This window comes from Mobula birostris, chromosome 20 (genome assembly GCF_030028105.1).
Source record: "Mobula birostris isolate sMobBir1 chromosome 20, sMobBir1.hap1, whole genome shotgun sequence".
Lineage (NCBI taxonomy): Eukaryota > Metazoa > Chordata > Chondrichthyes > Myliobatiformes > Myliobatidae > Mobula > Mobula birostris.
The window spans coordinates 2,030,183-2,046,382 of NC_092389.1; the positions used below are offsets into that span (position 1 = coordinate 2,030,183).

Sequence of the window (16,200 nt, forward strand, 5' to 3'; positions counted from 1 at the left end):
ACGCTTGCACACATGATTAGCGTAGCAATTGGTCAGTGCTTCTTCCAGCTCCCCCGCAACAAAAAAAATTATATATACTCAAAATTAATGTTACTATTCCCAATTAGTATTCTTCAAATTTTAATCTTTCTTCCCCCCCTCGTATAATTAATAATATATTTATGTATTCATCCGCCCAAAAATCCAACAAGTCCATTCTTGACCCAGTCTTCATCTTCAATCTATCTTGCTCCCCTGGATTTGTTCTTGCATCTGGTGAATATTCAAAGAATCTCGCACAAACTGCTCCGCTTTCTGGTAGTCATCAAAAAATCTTTTTTCTCCACCAGGCAAAAAAATCTTCAAGGTTGCAGGATAACGCAATATAAATTGATAACCGTGATCCCATAGGATTTTTTTCACTGGATTAAATTTCTTCCTTCTCTTCAAAAGTTCATAACTTATATCAGGGTAGAAAAAAACTTTGTTCCCTTGAATCATCAATGGCCCTTTTCTATTCTTGGCAGCTGCCTGTAGAATCCTTTCCTTGTCTTGAAATCTTAAGAATTTTATTAAGATCGATCGTGGATATTGGTCATCTTGTGGTTTTGGTCTTAGAGCTCTATGTGCACGCTCAATTTCAATTGATCGAACCTCCTCTTTCATTTGCAAAACTTCCGGGATCCATCTTTGAAAAAATTCTATTGGATTTTCTCCCTCCATACCTTCTTTAAGACCAACAATTTTGATATTATTACGTCTACTGATGTTTTCCAACATGTCCACTTTCTCCAAGAGTCGATTTCTTTCCGAGTTCCAGACAAGCAGATCACTTTCTGTTTTTTCCACTCTATCATTCATAAGCCCCATTACTCTTTCCATCTTCTGAAGCTTCTTATCCATTTTATCCTGTCTTTTCATAGCTTTATTATAGCACATCTTCATATCTCTAAGCTCTGCTCTTACTTTTCTTAGTTCAGCCGCTAGTTGCAACAAAGCCTCTTTTATGTCTCCATCATCTCCTTTACTTCCAATCTCTTCCAGTTCTTCCTCCTCCTCTTCATCTGTATTCTCTGCGGAATCCAATTCTGACTCTGAGTCATTTTCAATTGCAGTGGCTGTCGGTTCTTGTAGTTTGAGTTGTGTCGATTTGCGCATGTGCTCTTCTTTGCGCATGCGCATTTCCGGCATCTTCTTCCGAGAGACCGCTACCGCAGCCATTACTCCCTGTTCTACACCGGAGATAGAATGCATCTCCTTCGAAGGAGATCCAACCTGAGTCCGAGGCTCCATCGTTGCAGTAGGCCCTTTTTTCTTCCCATCTCGCGGCGGCTTCGCAACAACAGACTTCTTCTGTTGCGGTTTACGAGGCATATCGTAAAGTAGTCTTGCAAAGTTTATAAATAGTTTTCGGAAAGTATTTATTAACTTTGTTTTGTTTAACCGGTACTTTGCTGATTTTTTATGGGAGAGCTGGATTTACACGTCTCAATCCCACGTCATCACGTGACGCCCCCCCGTCACTTCCTTCTTAATGATGAAGTCCTTGATCATCTTTCTAGAGAGAAAAAGATTACATTCCAACAACTGTATTTCTGCATAGATTTTGGACTTTTAATTGGCAGAAATTTTAATAAATCAAATTTGATAAACATTCCATTTCCAAAATGAAGCATCCTATAAATGTTTTGATTGCTAGTAATTTTCTCTGTATAAAACAAATATCAGAGAAGTTGAGCTTGAGTACATATCACATTTATTTTCAGCACAGATCAGTTTTGTAGTGACATACAAATATTGATTCATTAAGATCATGTTAATAATTTTCAAGAGGCAATCACTTTCATGCTTTTCAAATTGGGCATGGCAAGATGCAGTCCTGGGGCTCTCTTTAGGTCAGAGCTGCTAAATCGAGTTCAATGTAGTCCCATTGGTTAAGTTACTGGAATGGCATTTTGAGGTCCAAACTGTAAACCTAAGGTATTAGTTCAAAGGGCAGCTTGGAAATTTGAATTCGAGTATCTAACTAAATCCACAATAAAATGTTAGCACTAATAAGTGAGAATTATTTACTGATTGTTGTTAATAAATACATTCATGAAGGACCATCATAGAAGAAAATCTTCCATCTTCATGCTGTAAGACCGAAATGTAACTCTTGACCCACTAGCATGAATGACTCTTAATTGCCTATAATGTTCTGGCTGGATTGAAGCAACTTTGGAATCCTGTTAGTTTGTTTCTCCAGAGATAGTAGTGTAACTGAAAACTTTTAAAGCAAGCAACAGAGCAACTTCCTCTGTGTAACCAAGCATAACAACCCACGTTCCAGAGTTTGCATGCATCGTATACATTTAATTTGTAATTTCTTTGTTATCTTTGTCCTCAGTTTCTTTGCTTTTGCTTCCTGTGGTATTTTATTACCTTCCATTCTGATATTGAATTGTTTTCCAATTACACAATTCACCCATTCATTCCTGCATCGACTAATGTGAATTTATTATTGAAAAAAGGTAATTAAGGTAAGTTATTATAGTTTATTGCTGCTTCTAATCAGGAAGTTACCATCATTCAGTGAACAGAATGTTAATTCTCTGTAGATGTGTATATGTTCTTGCATCTCTCTTTTGAATTCTTAAGGAACAATCCTTACTTCAACCTCCAACTCTACAACTGCTAAATGGTATGGGACCTCTCGGCCGTCGTGCTTCTGATGGTGGAGCCAACATCCAGTTGCACGCCCAGCAGTTACTCAAACGTCCAAGAGGCCCTTCACCTTTGGTCACCATGAATCCAGTAAGTTTTTTTTTGTCATCTGTATCAATGATCTGGATGAAATTGTGGTAAACTGGATCAGTAGATTTGCAGATGACACAAGATTGAGGCGTAGTGGACAGTGACAGCTATCAAAGATCTAGACCAGCTGAGAAAATGAGCTGAAAAATGGCAGATGGAATTTAATGCAGGCAAGTGTGAGGTGTTGCACTTCGGTAGAACAAACCAGTATAGGTCTTGCACGGTGAGTGACAGGGCAGAGGGGAGTATTGTAGAACAGATGGATTTGGGAATGCAGATTCATAACTCCTTGAAAATGGTGTCACAAGTAGATAGGGTTGTAAGGAGAGCTTTTGGCACATTGGCTTTCATGAATCAGTATTGAGTACTGGAGATGGGATGTTATGTAGAAGTTTTATAAGATGTTGATGAGGCCAGATTTGGAGTATTGTGTGCAGTTCTGGTCACTTACCTATAGGTATAGATAAGATTGAGAGAGGCTTTTCCCATTGAGGTTGTGTGAGACTAGAACTGGAGATCATAGCTTTAGAGTGAAAGGTGAAATGTTTCAGGGAAACTGAAAGGGAACTCTTTCACTCAGAAGGTGGTGTGAGTGTGGACAAGCTACCAGTGGAAGTGGTGGATGCAGATTTTATTGCAACGTTCAAGAGAAGTTTGCGTAAGTACATGGACGAGAGGTATGGAGGGCTATGATCTAGGTGCAGGTTGATGAGACCAGAATAATAGTTTGGTTTGGACTAGATGAGCAGAAGGACCTGGTTCTGTGGTGCAGTGCTGTATGGTGTTTTGAGCCAAGATGCGACCCTGATGAAGAGTCCCAGCCTGAAACTTCGACTGTTTATTTTCCTCTATAGATGCTCCCTGACTGGCTGAGTTCCTCCAGCATTTTGTGTGTTGCTCAGGAAGAGCAGGTGTTATTATTTACATAAAAACATTAGATCTACACAGCTAGGAACATGGTAGAACTTAAAAATATCTGTATTTTCTTAGCTTATAGCAATTGTATGTGGTATTTGAGGTGGTGATTAGATTTGTTGAAGAGCAGGATAGTGGCTATTTTCATCTGCTTGTGAAAGCACATTTCCTTTGTTTTCATTTAGAGCATTTGCCTTGTTGAAAACTGTAAGAGAATGTAAAATATTTTATTACTACCATGTACCATCATATTTAGAAACGCTGGTGCACTTTTTAAAAGTATTTATCTTGTACAAACAAATAGCCTTGACCTAACTATTTAAAGCAGGAGTTTCCAACCTTTATTATGCCATGGACCTTACCATTAACCGATTGGTCCATGGACCCAGGTTGGGAACTCCTGATTTAAAGTCACTAAAGATATTTCAAGAGATGTTCTTTCCTTGCCAATAGGTAGCATATTGAGCAGTTGTTAACTGATTCATTGATATATAGAAGTCATTTAATTAATCATCTTGTAAATTAAAGTCTTTCACTGCTGTACTTTATTCATGATCTTTCCATTTCCTTGATGTGCTCCTATAGACTGTTTGACACCATGGTGCCCCTCTCTTAGGACAATGTTTCTCCTTAAAAATATGTTGCTATGTTGCACACTTGTTTCACTTTATTGAGATTATAAGATTAGGATGTCATGTTGCAGCTATACAAGACATTGGTTTGACTTAATTTAGTGTACTGTGTAGAGTTCTCGTTGTGACGCTACAGGGAAATTGTAGTAATAGAGAACCAAAAACAAAATCACCCTGATGTTGCCTGGAATGGAGTGCTGCTGTTTTAAGGAGAGATTGGATTGACTGGGTTTACTTTCACTGGAGTATCATAAGCTGATGGTAACTTTACAGAGTTTTATAAAACTGTGGCTGAGCAAGAATTGGATATAATTACGATATTCAAAGGCATTTAGACAGGTGGTTGAATGGACAAGGAGTGAGGGATATACAGTTATTGGTTCCTTTTCCTTGTAGTTTGTCTATACCTTGCATATTAGTATGTACTCGTTTTTCTCACAGCATGCTGTGCCAGTTGTGACACCAGTGGATGAGGAGGGCTCAGATGGTGAGCCAGACCAGGAAGCTGTGCAAAGGTATGTAACAGTACTGGTGAGCTGAGCCTTTAGATTTTCCCCAGAAAGAAACATGTCTTGAATATTTCTAGTTCTGTTCTGTTTACTTCTACGCGCCTTGGCTTTGCCTCAGTCCATCAACTGCTGAAAGTATCAACCACTGCTTCATGATTCCAATTCTTACTTCTGACCTCCAGCTTCCATAAGCTTCAACTCATCCTGTGTTCTGTTGTTATTCTCCAGCATACAAAGTCCATCTCATCTTAAGTTTTTTATAAATTCCTTCCTGGTCTTGTATCGCTCTGTGGCTCTGACCTTTATCAATTTGTCCTTAAATCACTCACATCTAGTAGCCTAGATTTTGACATGCCCTCTCTTTAAAACCCTTGGAGCATTTTCTTTATCCTTCCTTAAAAGCTACCTTTTTGAACAATCTTTTGGTGTGTTTTCAAGATCTCTTTCTGGCTTAGTGCTTATCTTCTTGCTTGTGCATCTCTGAAGCACTTTACGATGCCACTCTGTGTTTTCAATGTTGTTATCTAAATATTGTTATGCAGAAAAGGAAAATTATTGTAGCCTGATGAACCAGCAACTTTTGCACACTAATCACATGTCAATTATCTATAATTTCCATTCAAGAACCTGCACTGAGCAGAAAAGGCCAACTTATCTTTATTTCTCCAATAATACATTACATATGGAACTAGGTATCTATTGTAGTTTACCATGAGCAATGCCATGGGAGATCAGATAATGCTTAGTAATTGTATAAAGAAGAAATCAGTTCTATTTATGATATGCCACTTTAAGGACTGTTGTGAGCTTTATCTTGTTGGGCAGCTTTTGGGTTCTGTTCTTCCAATAAATAGCTTTCTATTTAAATCATCTATCTCAGTTTTTGCTGACTAAAAATAATTTAACCTTTGCTTGCTCCAGAAACACTGCCTTACACATGTTGCTTTTGAGAGCAAAACAACCTATAGAAAAACAAAGTTTATTTGATAATATCTTACACATAAATCAAGTTAATAAAATAAATGAAGCTGGCAGACAACAATGATAAGTTATATCTATTCTCAGCATTAACTAACCCTAGGCATGCTTGATGCTCCTACTTAGTGCAAATAAATTATCTTTATAAACCTTAATAAATATCTTAAAGAGTTAACATGGCTTTAAAAAGTAACATTAAATTAGATAGTTTATTGAAAATTTATAAACTAAATTTAACCATAGCTTTCTATCTACAAGACTGCAGTATTACATTATGTAGATAAATTTCAACTTAAATATACACTTGTGTTGCAGGTATCTGGCTAACAGGTCTAAACGCCACACTCTCGCAATGACCAATCCTACAGCTGAGGTCCCCCTAGATTTGCAGAGGCAGCTGGGACAGCAGCAGGCAATCCGTTCACGGGCCTGGGTTCCTCACCCTGAGCAGCACAGCCGGTGAGTGGCTTTTGCATTGAGGTCTGAGTCTGAACCTCAGATATTAGCTGGTTTCAGCATTCCAGAGAAAGTAGAATAGATTTGAGAGATCTCCTGTGCCCCATTAAAAAGAAAAATGTAGTTGTCTAGATGCCCATTTTGATCTTTTAGTGCTAATACTCCACAAGTGGCATGTCTGGGTAGAAAAGAGTGTATTTTTTGTACAGTTCATTTAAATCCATAGTGCAAGTTTCTAATCCAGCTGAATCTTTTGGAGAGGCATATAGTACGGGATCCCAAAATGTCCTCATCCAACTTCTAACAACCTGTTACAGAGCAGCAAGCATAGGGAATGTGTTAGTTGTTTAGAAACATAAAAAACCTACAGCACAATACAGGCCCTTCGGCCCACAAAGCTGTGCCGAGCATGTCCTCACCTTAGAAATTACCGAGGGTTACCCATAGCCCTCTATTTTTCTGAGCTCCATGTACCTGTCCAGAAGTCTCTTAAAAGACCCTATCGTATCCGCCTCCACCACCGTTGCCGGCAGCTCATTCCATGCACTCACCACTCTCTGAGTAAAAAGACTTACCCCTGACATCTCCTCTGTACTTACTTCCAAGCACCTTAAAACTGTGCCCTCTCGTGCTAGTCATTTCAGTTCTGGGAAAAAGCCTCTGACTATCCACACGATCAATGCCTCTCATCATCTTATACACCTCTATCAGGTCACCTCTCATCCTCCATCGCTCCAAGGAGAAAAGGCCGAGTTCACTCAACCTATTCTCATAAGGCATGCTCCCCAATCCAGGCAACATCCTTGTAAATCTCCTCTGCACCCTTGCTATGGTTTCCACATACTTCCAATAGTGAAGTAGTGAAGTGACCAGAACTGAGCACAGTACTCCAAGTGGGGTCTGATCAGGGTCCTATATAGCTGCAACATTACCTCTCAGCTCCTAAACTCAATCCCATGGTTGATGAAGGCCAATGCACCATATGCTTTCTTAACCACAGAGTCAACCTGCGCAACAGCTTCGAGTGTCCTGTGGACTCGGACCCTAAGACCCCTCTGATCCTCCACACTGCCAGGAATCTTACCATTAATATTCTGTCATCATATTTGACCTACCAAAATGAACCACCTCACACTTAACTGGGCTGAACTCCATCTGCCACTTCTCAGCCCAGTTTTGAGTGGAAAAGCAAATTGTACAGAGGACATGGAGAGTCTGCAGAGGGATGTAGATAGGTTAAGTGAGTGGGCCAAGGTCTGGCAGATGGAATACAACGTTGGTAAATGCGAGATCATCCACTTTGGAAGGAATAATAGAAGAGCACATTATTATTTAAATGGTGAAAGATTGCAGCATGCTGTTGTGCAGAGGGACTTGGGAGAGCTTGTTCATGAATCACAAAAAATTGGCTTGCAGGTACAACAGATTATTAAGAAGGCAAATGGAATGTTGGGCTTCATTGCTAGAGGGACTGAATTCAAGAGCAGGGAGATCATGTTGCAACTATACAGGGTTCTGGTGAGGCCACACCTGGAGTACTGTGTGCAGTTCTGGTCTCCATACTTGAGGAAAGATATACTGGCTTTGGAGGCAGTGCAGAGGAGGTTCACTAGGTTGATTCCAGGGATGAAGGGGTTAACCTATGAGGAGAGATTGAGTCCCCTGGGACTATACTCTCTGGAGTTCAGAAGAATGAGAGGGGATCTTATAGAAACATACAAAATTTTGAAAGGGATAGATAAGATAGAAGTAGGAAAGTTGTTTCCATTGGTAGGTGAGACTAGAACTAGGGGACATTGCCTCAAGATTCAGGGGAGAAGATTTAGGAGGGAGATGAGGAGAAACTGTTTTTCCCAGAGAGTGGTGTATTGGTGGAATTCTCTGCCCAGGGAAGCAATTGAGGCTTCCTAACTAAATATATTTAAGGAACAGTTATATAGGTTATAACATGGTAAGCGAATTAAGGGTTATGGGGAGAAGGCAGATAGATGGAGCTGAGTTTACCGACAGATCAGCCATGATCTTATTGAATGGCAGGGCAGGCTCGACGGGCCGGATGGCCTACTCCTGCTCCTATTTCTTATATTCTTATGTTTGCATCCTACAATGTCCCACTGTAACCTCCAACCAGCAAATTTATCATCAGCAAATTTACCATCCCATCCCTCCACTTCTTCATCCAGGTCATATAAAAATCACCAAGAGAAGGGGTCCCAGAACAGATCCCTGAGGCACACCACTGGTCACGGACCTCCATACAGAATATGACCCGTCTACAACCACTCTTTGCCTTCTGTGGGCAAGCCAGTTCTGGATCCACAAAGCATTGTCCCCTTGGATCCCATGTCTCCTTACCTTCTCAATAAGCCTTGCATGGGGTACCTTATCAAATGCCTTGCTGAAATCCATATACACTACATCTACTGCTCTTCCTTCATCAATGTGTTTAGTCACATCCTCAAAAAATTCAATCAGGCTCGTAAGGCATGACCTGCCTTTGACAAAGCCATGCTGACTATTTCTAATCATATTGTACCTCTCCAAATGTTCATAAATCCTGCCTCTCAGAATCTTAAGCCTTTGTGGCACAGAATATTGTGAAAGTGGAAAATGTAAGAGTCTAAAAATAGTTTGAGGTATCAAGTAATGGCTTAATAGGTCATTATTTGTTAAGTAATTTGTGCAACTGACTACATGTGTGCACTTGGTTCTTGTTATTTCTTACCTTACCCATTGTTAGGGCTGGTGGCATAAAGGGGAGATGAAAAAAAAACAAATGCAAAATGTCCTCCCCAGGTTATGACGGGGTACCGTTCCTATGAACTGTTTATAACCCTAGTGGTATGCAAGTCTGAATTGTGGCTGTGAGCTATGTTCCCACACTACAGCCCTCAGAAGCTGTCAAATCCATACCGCTGGTCTCCCAAATGTTCATATATACAGGTTGTACATAAGTTGGCCATTCTTAACACAAGGAGGTTTTGTAATAATCATTACCAAATCTGATTCATTATGTAAGAACATTTAAGAGAAAAAATACAGAAGTGAAAATTAAGAGGTCTAAGAAAAGAGTACAGAAACTGAATGAGGTTGGATCACTTCATTGTGGAGGAAGCATTGGCACAAGCACAGTATTTCACATGGCCTTTTGTGCTAAGATTCCGATGAAAATCACAAAATGAAATAATAGTGGAAAAAATATTGAAGTTTCAGGGTGGGGTTAGACAACAGAGGAAATATTTCCAAAACTGCATGCCAAGAAATTACGTTTGTAAACATAACCCATCACTTAAGGACAAAACCTAGTAGTAATCATTGTTTTCAATTTTCACATTTTATGAAAACCTCATTAAACCAATGGAATTTTTTTATTTTGCTCTTTTGTGTTTTATTCATTTTCAAGATGTGGCCTTCACTGACAAGTAAAACTATTATTGTTCATCCAGACTGCTATTTCAGAGGGTGGTTAAGAGTCAACTACATTATTGGGAGTTTGCAGTTATATGAACCATAAACATAATAGATCTGATGAAGAGTCTTAGCTTGAAACGTCAACTGTTTGTTCCCCTCTATAGATGCTGCCTGACCTGCTGAGTTTCTCCAGCATGTGTGTGTGTTGTTATGTATGGACCAGGTCTGGTAAGGGAAACGTGTGTCCTTCCCCTGAAGGGCATTCTGTGAACAAGATGACTTTTTACAAAACCTGATAGGTTCATGATCACTATTAATGATACTAGATTTTTATTCCAGACCTACTTTGTAAATTAACTTTAAATTCCCCATTTGCTGAAATGAGATTCATGTCACAGGATCTTTAATCCAAATCGCTGATTCTCTACTGATAGCATAATTAAAATCCACTGTATTCACAGCCTCAGTCACTAAAGTTGTTAAGAACTTCTCTCTGTACACGATGGTATTAGTGAATCTCCCTTGACTGTGCTTATGAAAAGTCAGGGTAAATGAATTAGTCTGAGAGTACTGATAATGCTGCAGACAGGTCAGTGGTTGAAGTCACCTATGCCCAGTTTGGTGGGGAAAGGTATGGGAGAGAGATGTGTCAAGTCTAACTTTTTTGGTTAATGGGTAAGAAAGTTGGCCCAGATTCTTTTTACTATGTAGGAATGAAAGACTTTGTTTTACTCACAGTGCACCTCTTCCCCTCCCTTTCCCCTCAATAATGAGCAAAGGAAAATAATTTCAAAATAAAGTTATGGAGGGCAATGGGGGATGGAAATAGATCATCACTTCAGTGTAAATGATCAAATTAATCTCCTTAATATTTTAGATTGCATAGTTTGGAGAATTGAGCTAGTCCTGTGGGGCTGTCTTGAAATATTAGTCACTACTCATTGTAACCCTTGCTGCAATACATACAATATTTTTGAACTATTGCAGCAACTGACTATATTTAATTTCATTATTTCCTCTAGTTCACTCCCACACTGGCCTCTTTGTCCTTGGCTTTCAATGCTACTCCAATACTATTTAATGTAAAGTGTGAGGAAGTCACTTAATTTTTTAACTAATGTCGTACATCTTTCCTAACTCAAGACTGAATTAAACATGTTCTTCTAATGATTCTGATATTGCCATGTGTTACATCCTTAGACTGATTTTTTTACGTTTTTACTTTTCTCACTTAATCTGTCATTTGTAGCTTCCACCCTGTCACAGATATTCCTTCTCATTTCTTAAATTACCTATACTGTTTCTCTGCATCTTAAAACTTGTTTCATCTCAATTTTTTCAGTTTATGATGAAAGTTCATCAATCAGATACATCAATTCTGTTTGCTTTTCACAGTTGCTGGCTGACTACTTTCAAAATCTAGTTTTTATTTCAGTTTTCCTGTATCTTGATATTCCTCAATTTTAATGTATATAGTTTTGCCATTTGCTATTTGAGGATAAATACTTGTTATTTAGTCTTATTTTAATATTAGTTATCAACATTCTATTGCAGAAACAGCTTGCAGTTCCTCCAGCCTTGTGTGTGTGTTGCTTGGATTTCCAGCATCTGCAGACTTTCTCTTGTTTGTGATTGCATTTATATAGTACTGTTGATATTGTTAAATAGTTCAAGGAAAATTGTCAGCTCAAATTTGACAGGTGCACATATTTGCTGAAAGAGACCCCAAACTTGGTCAGTATGGTAGCTTTCTGAAGGAGATGTATGAAGGTGGAATGATTTAAACAGAAAACTTCCAAACTTTAAGGCCTTGTCAACAGACTACTTTGTCAGCAGTGGAGGAACTGAAGAGAAAAAAGTGCCAGATGCCAGAATTGGATACCTGCATTGTTCTTGGTTATATGTAGATTACAGAAATGGGAAAGGAAAGGCCATAGAAATCCCAAAGATAATAGTCACTCTCATTGAGAAAAACGGCCACTTAGCATTTCACAAATTATGTTTTCTACAGGTTAAGTGGTATGCAGATGACTAACTGCAGGTTCACATGTAATCCTATAGTTGTACCATTATCTGAGGAAAATGGTCTGCAAAAGAGATTATATAACTGTTTGCACATATTTAATACTACTCTATGTACAACTTTTAAAACTCAGTAATGTGGTAATGGACTTGAAAATATATTTTAGCTTAGAATTTTACTTGTATTTAGTGTGGTTACCAAGAATTCTACTAAATTTGCCATTTCATCAGATACCCAGTGCCTATAAAAATTACTCCCCCCCCCCCGGGAAGTTTTCATATTTTATTTTTTTTACAACGTTGAATCAGAGTGGATTTAATTTGGCTTTCCTGACACTGATCAACAGAAACAGTCTTGCGTGTCAAAGTGAAAACAAATTTCTATAAATTGATCTAAATTTATTCCAATTATTAAACCCAAAATAATTGATTGCATAATTACTCACCCCCTTAAAGTCAGTATTTTAGAAGATGCACCTTTGACAGTAATTACAGCTGTGAATCTGTGTGGATAGGTCTCTATCAGTTTTGCACTTCAGGGCACTGCAATTTTCCCTCATCTTCTTTAACAAAAAGCTCTATCAGATTGCATAGGGATCGTGAGTGACCAGCCCATTTCAAGTCCAGTCACAAATTCTCAGTTGGGTTGAGATCTGGACTCTGACTTGGCTACTCCAGGATATTAACTTTGTTCTTTTTAAGCCATTCCTGTGTAGCTTTGGCTTTATGATTGAGGTCATTATCTTGCCGGAAAACAAATCTTCTCTGAAGTCGCAGTTCTCTTGCAGACTGCATCAGGTTCTCCTCTATTTTCCCCTGTATTTTGCTATATTTCTTTTACCCTCCACCTTCACAAGTCTTCCAGAGCCTGCTGCAGTTAAGCATCCCCACAAGCATGATGCAAGGACCACCATGCGTCATGGTAGGGATAGTGTGTTTTTGATGATGTGCGGTGCTTGGCTTATGCCAAATATTGCGTTTATTCTGATGGCCAAAAAGCTCAATTTAGGTTTCATCAGATCATAGAACCTTCTTCCAGCTGACTTCAGAGTCTCTCACTTGCCTTCTGGCAAACACTAGCCGAGTTTTCATGAGAGTTTTTTTCAACAGTTGTATGCGCAGTCTCTCCCATCTCAGCCACTGAAGCTTGTAACTCCTCCAGAGTTGTCGTGGGTCTCTTGGTGGTCTCCCTCGCTAGACCCCTTCATGCACGGTCACTCGGTTTTTGAGGACAGCCTGCTCTAGGCAGATTTACAGCTGTGCCATATTCTTTCCATTTCTTGATGATTGACTTAACTGTACTCCAAGGGATATTCAGTGACTTGGAAATTTTTTTGTATCCATCTCTTGACCTGTGTTTTTCAATAACATTTTTGTGGAGTTGCTTGGAGTGTTCTTTTGTCTTTCTGGTGTAGTTTTTGCCAGGATACTGACTCACCAGCAGTTGGACCTTTCCAGATGCAGGTGTGTTTTTTTTTACTATAGTTAACTGAAACAGCTTGACTGCACACAGGTGATCTCCATTTAACTAATTATGTGACTCCTAAAACCAGTGATTATTTGGTGTGTCATATTAAAGAGGGTGAATAATTATGCAATCAATTATTTTATGTTTAATATTTGTAATTAATTTAGATCATTGTAGAGATCTATTTTCACTTTGATATGATGGTCTTTTTCTGTTGATCAGTGTCAAAAAAAGCCAAATTAAATCCACTGTGATTCAATGTTCATTTTTCATTTTAAATCTTTTTATTAATTATTATTGAAAATCAACAGCAGAGAAAAATACATCAAAATAATCAAGATAACATATCCATATGTAGAGTAAAAGTTAAACTATCAACCAGGCTGAACAGTATACCAATAATAATCAAAAAACAAAGTATTAAAGCTTTTTTTTATGGAAAAAAGGAAAGAAAGAAAAAAAGAACCCCTACTAACTAAAGCAGAGAAAACCCCTGATAACTAAAAAAAGGGGGAAAAAAACCCATTTGGAGCACAAACCTGGAACGATGCGCCACCCGGAGCTATACGCCATACAAGCTTCCATAAAAAAAAAGACATCAAACTGCCAACCAAGTTCATATACCCAAGCATCAGAAAAGGACCATCTTTATTAACTCAAGTCAAGTGATAATAACGGGCAAAAGAACCCCACATTTTCTCGAAGTCAAACTTAGGATCAAAAGTTCGACTTCTAAATTTTTCCAAACTAAGACATAACATCACCTGAGAGAACCATTGTATCAAAGTGGGAGCAGAGACATCTTTCCATTTTAATAAAATAGCCCTTCTGGCCAATAATGTGACAAATGCAATTACATATTGGTCAGATATAGAAATAGCATGAATATGTTGAGGAATTATACCAAACAAAACTGTCAATTTATTAGGTTGTAAATTGATTCTTAAAGCTTTAGAGATTGTAGAAAAAATAGATTTCCAAAATTGTTTCAATACAGAACACGACCAAAACATATGTGTCAATGTAGCTATCTCAGTTTTGCATCTATCACACTGACTATTTACATTAGGAAATATTTTAGACAATCTCTTCTTCGTCAAATAATAACGCTGTACAATTTTAAATTGAATTAGAGAATGACTGGCACAAATTGAAGAAGAGTTAACCAGCTTCAAAATTCGCAACCAATCAATCCTCTGTTATCAAGGTCATATTAAGCTCTTTTTCCCAATCTTGCTTAATCTTAAGTAAAGGATAATTGTCCTGTTGTAATAGTAAATTATAAATTTTCCCAATAAAACCTTTCACTAAAGGGTTCATTTTTAAAATAACATCTAACAGGTCAGAATCTTGTATATATGGAAAATTACTTAAACATTCTTGTAAAAAATGTCTGACCTGAAGATATTGCAAAAAATGTGAATATGAAAGAGAGTATTTAGTTACTAATTTCTCAAAGGACATTAATCGACCTTCTCGAAACAAGTCCATAAAGGAAAAAATTCCTTTATTCCTCCAAAGAGAAAAGGTAAGATCATTAAGTGAAGGTTTAAATAAATAGTTTCGATAAATTAAACCAAAAAGGTTAAATTTTTTAAGATTAAAAAACTTACGAAACTGATACCAAATTCGTAATGATTGATTAATCTTAGGATTTATGTTTAGAATAGAAATTTTGGCTAATTGTACAGGTAAAGGAGCTCCTAATAACGAAGTTAAATGAAATTGTTTCACAGTTTTCAATTCCAAATCAACCCAAGATGGTCCTTCCTTTTTATTGGTCCAATATAACCAAGAACACGCATAACGTATATTAACCGCCCAATAATACATTCTTAAATTAGGCAAAGTAAGACCTCCATCCTTTTTTAATTTTTGTAAATGACATTTTGTAAATTCTTGGTCTTTTATTATTCCAAACAAAAGATGAAATAATAGTCAACTTGATCAAAAAACTTCTTAGTTAGAAAAATAGGAATGTTTTGAAATACATATAAAAATTTTGGTAAAATCATCATTTTAACTGCATGAATTTGAACTACTAACAAAAGTGTAAGTGGGATCCATCTAGAACAAAGTTGCTTCATAAAATGCACTAAGGGAACTAAATTCAAGAAACAGACAAAAATAGAATTAGATAGAATTTCCAAACTAATTAAAGATCTAGATAATACTTACGCAGTTTCTCCTAATGTTGATTTATTTAAACAAAGGGTTGAACTTCAATCACAATATAATTTACTATTAACTTATCCTATTGAAAGAAATTTGCTTAAATTAAAAAGTCAATTTTATACGTTTGGAGATAAAAGTAACAGGCTATTAGCATCTCAACTTGAAGCAGTTAGAGTTAAAAGACAAATTTTAAAAATTTGTAAGAGAGATGGTAGTTTAGCTTGTAATTATGAAGATATTAATAAAATTTTTCAAGACTATTACAGTGAACTCTATAAATATCAGTTTCTAGCTGACCCTTCTAATATGTATGCCTTTTTACAAAAGATTGACTTTCCTAGACTATCAGTTGAAGATCAACAAATTCTTGATGCTCCTCTTACCGAAAGAGAAATTCAGAAAGCTATTCTCTCAATGCAATCTGGTAAAGCTCCTGGATTGGATGGTTTTACTGTAGGATTTTATAAAAAATTTGAACATTTGCTTACTCCTTATATGTTGGAAATGCTTAAAGATTCTTTTCTGTTAGGAGAGTTACCTTCCACATTTTATGAAGCTTCTATTTCTTTAATCCTTAAGAAAGATAAAGATCCTACTGATTGTGCTTCATATGGACCTATTTCATTATTAAATGTGGATGCCAAAATTCTTTCAAAAATAATGGCTAATCGGATGGAGAATATATTAGCTAAAATTATTTCTCAGGATCAAACGGGTTTTATAAAAGGCTGTTATTCTTTTTCTAATACTCAGAGATTGTTAAATATTATATACTCATCTCTCTCTAAGACTCCCCAATGTGTTGTTTCTCTAGATGCTGAAAAGGCATTTGATAGAGTTGAATGGAAATATCTATTTA

General features: G+C 37.3%; 1 protein-coding gene across 16 annotated transcripts in view; it reads left to right on the forward strand.

Annotated features, from left to right (window-relative positions):
* Positions 1-16,200, forward strand: part of sik3 (SIK family kinase 3) — a 444,540-nt gene that overhangs the window by 370,785 nt on the left and 57,555 nt on the right. For 14 of the 16 annotated variants that reach the window (XR_011889794.1, XR_011889796.1, XR_011889795.1 and 11 more), the window contains 3 exons: positions 2,620-2,775; positions 4,764-4,837; positions 6,125-6,268. Coding sequence is in view for 3 of the 16 variants with exons in the window: in XM_072283868.1 (XP_072139969.1) it covers positions 2,620-2,775; positions 4,764-4,837; positions 6,125-6,268 (374 nt within the window). In the remaining 13 variants the exon portion in view is untranslated. The remainder of the gene's footprint in view (positions 1-2,619; positions 2,776-4,763; positions 4,838-6,124; positions 6,269-16,200) is intronic. The other 2 variants (XR_011889801.1, XR_011889803.1) reach the window with 1 other exon arrangement.